The sequence below is a fragment of the Archocentrus centrarchus genome, chromosome 12 (genome assembly GCF_007364275.1).
Source record: "Archocentrus centrarchus isolate MPI-CPG fArcCen1 chromosome 12, fArcCen1, whole genome shotgun sequence".
Lineage (NCBI taxonomy): Eukaryota > Metazoa > Chordata > Actinopteri > Cichliformes > Cichlidae > Archocentrus > Archocentrus centrarchus.
In genome coordinates this window covers 10169537-10179000 of record NC_044357.1, presented here as the reverse complement: position 1 = coordinate 10179000, position 9464 = coordinate 10169537, and the positions used below count along the sequence as shown (strand labels likewise).

At 40.0% G+C, this 9464-nt stretch overlaps 1 protein-coding gene across 1 annotated transcript; it reads left to right on the top strand.

Annotated features, from left to right (window-relative positions):
- The first annotated feature begins 727 nt into the window (after positions 1 to 727).
- Positions 728 to 8015, top strand: LOC115789732 (glycerol-3-phosphate acyltransferase 4). The gene is given in 15 exon segments (XM_075074410.1): positions 728 to 765; positions 1576 to 1741; positions 4385 to 4455; positions 4579 to 4727; positions 4730 to 4799; positions 4801 to 4863; positions 4942 to 5001; positions 5139 to 5207; positions 5413 to 5506; positions 5612 to 5727; positions 7079 to 7150; positions 7200 to 7227; positions 7311 to 7441; positions 7564 to 7641; positions 7907 to 8015. Coding segments are annotated over 15 exon segments (1314 nt in total).
- Positions 8016 to 9464: the final 1449 nt, after the last annotated feature.

The window sequence follows — 9464 nt, the reverse complement described above, 5'->3', positions numbered from 1 at the left end:
GACACTAAATGACAGACTTTCCTAATAGCATTATTATCTGATTTGATTTGATCAGGTATGAATGCAAAGCTGTAACAGACTGACTCTGTGTCATATACATTGTTTTCTGGCAGATCTATTGTAATCAGAATAACCATGTTCAACCCAGAGTGCAGTGACAGTAGCCCTCATTGGCCACCTGTTGCCATGTTGACTTTGTACAGCTTTGTCTGTCTATGGTCTATAGCTACAGCATGCTGATAAGAAGCTGCAAAGGCGGCACAGTGTCAGAAATTCCTGTTCTTCAGACCGGACAGCCCAGATGGAGCACCACCTGTCATCTCAATCTTACTTGACACAGTCGTAAATCCAATGGTCGGTAAGAGCAACTTTTAGTTGTTAATGGCTAATAAATACATCATTTACCTTTAGCTGCTATTATTAGGTAACATAAATCGAACTTGTCAGTACTCACTAATTTACACATGTAGGGGTCTGAAAAGTCATATGAGTCCTGGGTAGTTAAAGAAGTAAAACTGACACTTATTTAACATATTTAATAAAGAACTAGGTTCTGCTGACTAACAGCGAACATTAGAATAGAATAGAATAGAACTTTATTCTCATTATACATTCAATGACATTAATCATTATACAATGAATTATATAACATCATTCCATCATAATATAACAAAATTGCGCTCAGAACAACCATCCAGAGAAGAACAGACAAGACTAACATGGGGAGATGGGTGTCCGCAGCCGCTGCCACTACTGGTGCCGCCGGTACAATCAGTCCCCAGAAAAAGGAAACAAATACACATCATGGGGTAGTTAGGTTAAAAAAAAATTCATCTGGTACGGTGCACAAGATGTGCACCGTACCAGGGTCCAAAAGACCACCTTAGCAAAGCATATTTGCACATTTAAAGCCAAGATAGCAATATGGTAGTACAGTATTTTAAAGGGTTTTCACTGGGGTTGAATCTTTAGTTCATGTTAAATTATTCTTAAACATATTTGCAGTCATGACAATGAATAGATAAACTTTTGCATTGCTTTATTTTCATATCTGTGCAGCTATACAAGATCCCAGCCAGATAACTGCTATAGTAATGTATTGCAGGAACCTGTTGATAAATGACTCCCTCATTATAAATTCTTCTGTGCATTCACACGTTGATTCTGACAGCAGGCAAATGTGTTGTAGACAATTGCTGTCAGTCTGCAGCTGTGAGCCGCAGCCACTAAGTCATTGTTCAAAGGATAGAAGAAGCTCTTGGCTTAGGCAGGCTTTTCAGAGAAAAATCCTTGTTCATTTGAAAAAATCTGTTGTTGCTCAAAAGGTTTTTTTTGTTTTCTTTTTTTTTGAAAGAACAAATAACCTGAAAGGGAAGCCCTGGGATTTAAGTGTGTGGTTGTAGCTCTTACCTTGGTACTTTGTGCTGTGTTTGTCAGATGCAGACAGTGACTTACTCCTGATGTACCATTCAGCACTGACTACAGACAGCATGGCTTTAAACGGGGCAGAAGATTTTCCCTACAGCTGAGTGTTTCAGTGTGTGGTGCACAGCTTTGTTGTTCTCCGTGTGATAGCAACACGGCTCAGTTTATATGGCTGTTTGACAACCTGCTGTGCAGGTATCTCGGCATCTCCATTTCTGTGTGATTCACTCTTCTGTTTGTCATTGTGCCAGATGTCCTTAGAGGCTGTTTTGGTATCTGCAGCTTCTACCTGAGGATGCTTCTCAAGATATTTGAGGTGAGCTTGGTGTCTGTTTGGTGGAAAAATATCATTAGAATGGTGCAAAACAAAAACTGTTTAACTTCACATTTGTTTGACCCGGGAGTTTGCTAAATTATAAAATGCGGATTATTTAGTGATTATACATTGTAACCCCTGAGATATTAGTACATTTCATCACACTGAATTGAAAAATGCATTGCAACAACAAAGGGGACAAAGAGAATGGAGCTCCTTTGTTCTTCAGGCTCAGAGGGACTGTCAGGAGCACATGGGATGTTGCTGCTGCTTCTTCAGGGAGAAAGGCTTTGTGACTCCACCCCAGGGAGAAGCAAGCATTTAGCAATGTGTCTACAATACTGACTGGTTCTCAGACAAAGTCAGCTACTCAGGTGAAATGTAGTGTCAACTAGAAAAAGCATTTCCTGAATGCTGCAAGCTGAAAGATTGCAGCTGAAATGCCAAGAAATGCTTCAAAGAGCTGAAACTTTATTTGCTGAATGAGCTTCAACAGCTGAACTGCTGAATAGCTGAACTGCTGAACAGCTGGATAGCTGAAAGGATTGGCTTTATTTTAAAGCTTAAATGGTGTCTCTAGCTGAATATATGTTGAACTTCTTACATTTCAAAGCACAGCTGAACAGCTGGACTGCTGGACAGCTGAATAGCTGAAAGACTTGGCTTTATTTTAAAGCCTAAACGGTGTCTCTGGCTGAAATGCCAGGAAATGCTCCAAAGAGCTTAAATCTGGCTGAAAGAGTTTAAGCTGGTGAATGAATGCTCAATGGAAAATTTTTAAAGTTTGGAGTAAAGTGGGACTTGAAGCTGCTCTGTCTGCTTCTTGTGCATTGATGGTCCCCTTTTCTACCACTGAGCCAACAGTAGTGTCACACAAGCAGTGAGGTTTGCAAGCATACATACTGGAGAGCTCTGCCAAGCTGAATGCTTGTAAATGCGCCAATTGAAAACACCTGCCAGGTGCACTGCTTACCTGCTGAGATGCAGGCACTCTGTCAAATTTGCCTCGGCGCACCTGTCAAATAACTGCTTCTAAGTCAAAAACCGTAGCTCCTATCAAAATCATTTTTGAGCTGTGAGCGTCACAAGAACCTGCTCTAAACAGTGGTGTAATTTTTTATTTTCCTGGGCTCAAAAGTGTGGCCGTGGAAGCAGTTTAAAAAAGGTGCTCATTTCTGCTTTGCTTTAGCTGAAAGTATGCTGAAGTTATTAGCTTTTAAAGCCTGAAAGAATTTGAAAAGGATTTGAAACTTCCCCATTCATTTTGAATGGCAAAAATGAAGATTATAAAAAGTTCAATATCTTAAAAAGTATAAAGGTTACAAAAAAGAAAAGTAATAGCATAAATCTCCAGAACAGGCTGAACGTTTTGATACCAGAACGGTGTCTGTAGCCCAAACGCTGCTTGAGTTTTTAGCGACCGAAAGTTTTTGGAGTACAAGAACAATACTGTGAATGCTTTGCAGCATTCACAGTAATTAAAGCTGAAAAAACATGCAGGGAGATGTTTGTTAAGTCAGGGGGATTGCAAACTGCTTTTCAAGCTTATCGAGGGTTGGAGGACAGTTCTAAACAATCTGTTGCAGGCCAGCTGTTCCACCCTTGGTATTAGGTTTGTCTCTTACGGTGCTGAGGAGGTCCAAAAAGTATCAACTGGCAGCAGTCTGAAGAAGCTGCAACGTGCAGGTTCCTGTATGAAGGTTACTGGTGTTCCTGTAGTCAGATTTGTCTCAATCAGTGACTGCAAACAGGTGCATAGTCTTACAGGTGCATCAAAGTACACATCATACAAGATTACCTGAAAAAACAAGCACGTTTCAGTATAATATCCCTTCACCAGTGTCGAAGGATTTTCTATTTCCAGGTTACACCTTGGTCACCTGGCCTCCTGTCCAAATCTTTGGGGTGTGTTGTGTTCATTAAGGGACAAGACAGTCTGATTTCAGTGAACTCATTTTATCTTCAAAGCAGCCTTAATGTTGCACAGCTGCTAAACCCTTAGTTTTATGGCATCCTCGCTGCATCTAGCAGCTCTTTACTCACTTATGCCGGAGCACACAGTATTTAGTAGTGTACTACTATAAGTAGGCTCTTCTCAAATGGCTGCATCACAGCTCAGATGGACAGTGGTGTTTTACTTGAAGTACATGCCATGATGATACCATGGTAATGATAATGTGATGCTGTTGTGATTCTTTTAATGTCTTCTCTTTTTTTTTGGTTGAAAGAGTGGAGTGTTTGAGGTGAAATTGGACCACAATATCAGAACTGTTTCTGCAATTTTTATGCATTGTTTTCTTAGCTGCAGGCTTCAGAGGCAAACATGGTTTCCCATCCTTTTCTGCAGCAGAGCTGTAGTCTCCAGGGAACATCTTGCCCAGTTTCATTACTTTGATCATATCCCTGAATGCACTTCCCATTTTTTCTTTGGATCTCTGAACTTGAATGTATTTTGCAGCCCAGAGGGGTTATTACTGCTCATCTAACTCCAAAAAAAAAGGGCTTTGAATGTTCAAATTAAGTAGAAAAGTGCTATATGAGTACCAGTGCACTTAAATCTGCCAGTCAACAGAAGAATGAATGCAAATTGAAATTGTTCCACCCTTGAAATCTACTTATCATTTCATTTTTGTCCTGAATTAGTGGGCAACTGTACAAATGGAGATGAGAGCAAAAGAAAAGAATCAACAACTCTACAAACCATATACAAATGGTAAACAAATGATATTTCATATCTTTATCAGTTATAAATGCTTATTTTACTTGTGCAAGTTTGCTCGTTAAATCGTGCATTTCTCCCCCTTGCCCTCTCTGAAGTAGAAAAGTGTTATATGAACTATATGTGCTATATGCCCTCTCTGAATGTATCTGGAGCAGGAGATCTGGGATCTCCGAGGTTCTGCCAACTGTCTGTGCTCAGAGCCAGAGCTTGAAATGGCTGACATCTTCTAACGCTGCCGAAGAGGTGTGGAGAGCATTGTGGATGATGAACCAAGCGATTTTCAGCACAGGAACTTGAGAGCTGGAATCTGTTGGCTCGGAGCAACTACAATGTGTCCGAGACTTACAGTCCTGTTGGGGCTGGGAGTTCTCATCCGCTATTTCATCCTGCTGCCTCTCAGGTTTGATTTGTGTCATATTATAAGAGCTGTGATTGGCTGAATGACTGCTAAGAAAACCATTTGTTCTGTTTTCTGCAGGGTTATTCTTGCAGTCACTCGCATTAGTCTCTTCCTACTCCTGACCACATTAGTGGGTAAGTGAGTAAGTTTCTATAACACCTAAAGTGATTAGTGATGTCTCCATAACCAAAGCCGCAACAGAGCCCATGTTTTGTGTGCATCAGCCTGAAGAGATATTGAGTTTGTGGTGATGTGCTGTATGCCTTCAAGTTAAGATCCTGCCTGAGTGAGAAAGTTCACCTGATGGACTACGCTCTCACAGCAGTCATCACCTATCATAACAGGCAGAAGACAGTAAATATTTAGCAAAAAATCAGCCTCACAGTAACATTCACAAGCATGGTAGCATCACGCTGTTTGACAGGACAACAGCTTTGTCCTAATGTCTCGATTTCAATAATCATAGTGACAATAATTTTGTGACTTTTAACTGCAAATAGTGTCAGATTTTCAGCATTTTTGTGGCCTGTCTCTGTGTCTTAATTGCAGAGAGAACAAACCAAAGAATGGTGGCATCTGTGAGGCCAGTCACACCACACCCATTGATGTGATAATCTTGGCCAATGATCGCTGCTACTCTTTGGTACAACATTTCTGTAAATGTGCTGACTTTTCATTAGAATGAGTGATTGTATTACATATATCAGCTTTTAAAGTATTTGAGACAAGTAGAGTTTTTGTTTCTGAGGTTGGACAGATGCATCGCGGGTTGCTGGGGGTGATCCAAAGAGGCATGGTCAAATCCTCCCCGCACATCTGGTTTGAAAGATCAGAAGTCAAAGACAGACACCTAGTGGCCAAGAGGTAATATTGCATTCTCTTGGGTTGATGGTGGGGGGAGGGGGGATGAATGTTCATTTAGTTTAAGAAAATTATTGATGGCAACCAGTGAGTTTTATAGGAGGCATGGCTGGATAGATCACTAGTGTGCAAAAGTCTTGAGCTACCCATTGTTTCTTTATATTTTGCTGTGATTTATTTAAACATCTGAAAACATACATGAAAATACAGTACGTAAGGCAAACTCAAAGTTAGTACAATTCCAATGAGCTATAAAGTCAATATTTGGTGTGACCACATTTATTCTTCAACACAGCCTGAACTCTCTTTGCCAGCTTTCTTGTAATTTCTTTAAGTAATCATCAAGAATAGTTTTCCAGGATTCTTGAAGGATAGTCAAAGCTCTTCTTTGGATGTTGGCTGCCTTTTGTTCCATTTCAAACCATGACAGAGCCTCCACCATGTTTCACAGATGGCTGTAGACACTCTCTGTTGTATGTCTCTCCTGATCTTCTCTGTACATATTGATAACATGAACCAAAAATGTCAAATTTGGATTCATCACTTCATCAAACCTGTAGGCACCGATTTTTAACATCAGTCTTTCGTCCCTGTTTCCCTTCCTTAAGAATGGCTTCTTGACAGCACTTGAGACCATTTCTGATGAGGCTTCAGTGAACAGCAGATGGACACAGAACCAGATGTATCTCTCAGATCCTGTGTCAGGTCTTTGCTGGGATTTTTTCCCCCCTATTCCTTAAGGGCATGACTTTCAGATATTGTTTATCTGTTACAGATAGTTTTTAGGCTTTCCATTTCTTCTGTTGTCCTCCACTTGTCCAGTTTCTTCCAAATTTTTAAGGACACACTGCACAGATATGGCAAGTTTTCAAGTAATACTGTAGTTCTTTGGGAATCACCTTGTTGGTGCAAGAAAAAACATTTTTATGCTTGTTAAACTGTGTTATCATTGGCATTTTTTTTTTTTTTTACAGAGTCAGCTAAAGAAATTGGAACAGATGATGTGTTTTTGTGACAGGCTGCTAGAAACTTTGAAAGACCTTCAGAAAGTTTCTCAAGACCACTTTAAAACTTACAAGAAGGTCTGGCTCCGTGGATGGCTCAAGACTATTGCACAGTAGTATACAATAGGGTGTGTGTCACCTAATATAATGTAGGTCAGACATTCACCACTGCACATTTCCCTCTGTTTTTCACTAAATTTGGTTCATGTGATTAACAGTGAAGTGTTCAACAGTCACTGCAATTGACTGATTTTGGTAATTCACATAATTGCAGTGGGTAATATCAAATTTTAATCGTTAGATTTTAATACAAATATTTTAATCTGTTTGTTCTGGTATTTTTATTTCAGGCTTAGTGATCATGTTGCTGATAAAACCAAACAGTGCATCCTCATCTTCCCTGAGGGTGCATATCACAATGGGTGTAATTTAAAGAAAAAGCAGCTGAAACAGCCTTATTAGCATTAAGAGCTGCACCATTTATCCCGTTGCCATTAAGGTAGAAACTTCAGTCCATTTCTTCCTCTCTCCTCATATTGCTCTTACCCACAGCTGACAGGACCTTTTACCGTCATCTTACAGTATGACCCTCGCTTCGGAGCTGCTTTCTGCAACAGCAGTAAGTTTGGCCTGGTGTGTTATCTTCTGAGTATGATGAGCAGCTGGGCCATCGTATGCAGCGTTTGGTACCTGCCACCTATGGACAGAGAGGCAAAATCCCACCTTAAAACTTCAGAGAAAAATATTTCCTAAGTGAGAAAGTTAGTGATTTTTAGCTCATGTATTGACCAAATCATCTTTTTAATAGCCTGATTTTTTTTTATGTTTATGTGAGAGGAGAGGATGCGGTACAGTTTGCCAACAGAGTGAACGCTGCCATAGCTGCTCAAGGCGGATTAGTGGATCTTATCTGGTGAGTCACTTTTGGATTTAAATCTCCTGATTTAATATACTACACAATTCTTTTGCTGTTGTAAAAGGGGAATGTTAACAGTGACTTGACTGAGATACTGATTACCAAAACACATTATTATCAGATTTTAGCTTAGACAGATATTGTGCAGTGTTATACTCATACCCAATCTTGCTTATTTTTTTTCATGCTTTGTACTGTTACCCATAACGCTTGCTGAGTCTGTGTATAGTGCAACTTTCTTGATATACCTGCGTTCTCTCAGGGATGGAGGACTGAAACAAGTCAACGTCAATGATGCTTTCAAACAAGAGCTGCAGAAACTTTACAGCAACATTCTTGTAGGTGACCGTGGCCACGAAGAAACAAAGTGACAGAGGACAGAAATCCAGAAACAAAGGTTCAGTCACAGGACAATGATGACACCACCAATGTATGTTATCATTGCAGACTTTTACTTCTTAAAAATATCGTACAGAAGGTGAATGTAAAATACAATCACCAGCCACTTTGTTAGGTACACCTATATTGCACCACCACCACCAGCCTGAACTACTGGACCATGGCAGGATAGATTCATGCTTGTTTAGGTCAAATTCTGACCTGACCAGCAGCAGAGATCAAGATTGCCCCACGAGACCAGGCAAAGTTTTCCAGTCTTCTATTGTCCAAATTTGGTGAGCCCGTGTTCATTGTAGCTTCAGTTCTAGGTGACAGGAATGGCACCCAGTGTGGTCTTCTGCTGTTGTAGCCCATCTGGTTAAGATTGATGTGTTGTGCATCCAGAAATGGTTATTTAAGTTTCTGTTTGCCTTCCTATCACCTCACCGTCTCATCTGACATCTGCAATCAACAAGGCACCCAAACAACTGCTGCTCAACGGATTTTTTTTTTTTTTTTGGACCATACTCTGTAAACCCTAGAGATGGTTGTGTCAGAAAATCCCAGTAGATTAGCAACAACAATGTCATGTTCAAAGTCACTTGAATCATCTTTCTTCCCTATTCTGATGCTCAGTTTGAATTTCAGCAGGTCTTTGTGACCTGTCTACATTCCTAAATGCATTGGGTTGCTGCCAAATGATTGGCTGATTAGATATTTGCTGTAACAAGGAGTGTTTGAGCAGATGGACCTCAAAAAGTGGCCGATGGGTGTTTATTCATTGTTAATTCTACCAGGCTGAGGACCAATGAAAAGGATTTTATGTTTCGGTATCCATATTTATTTTGCTTTGTGTCCATGGTAAATCAAAGTGTATTTAAAGTTTTGTATTTTATAAACTTAAAATGATAATTGGTCACATTTTCTCTTCTTTAATTGTTTGCCTTTGGGCCAAAACCTGAAAAATTCTGCATCCTTTTTATTGACATGTGAGCTTGTGGTTGTACTACCTGATTAAAACCTTCTCCTCCACCACAACAAGTGTTTACTACTAAAGCTGTTGCATCACAGCCAGACACTTTGGCAGTGGTCACTCATTTGCGTCACAGTACTAATTGGCTCAGGCTTCTAAATGTATCTTTAATCTTTGCTGGATTTTGTGCATGAAGGAAAGTGAGACTGGACTTATTCAGGACTGGTGCACCATTTAAGCTTTAATAATGAAGGGGTTCAGTTTGTTAGTCCTTGATTCTTAAAGCAGACTTTCTTGAGTAACTTGGCCCCATTTTTCTTTCAAGTTTGTTTCCTTCCTCAAACAGCAGGAGTCACTATTCAAACATAAACTTGTTTGAGGAGCAAATTGTGACATGACCATTTCTTTACCTCATTAAAAAACATATAAATCGCTCTAGGTAGTGATTTAGACAGCGGTGACTAAGCTA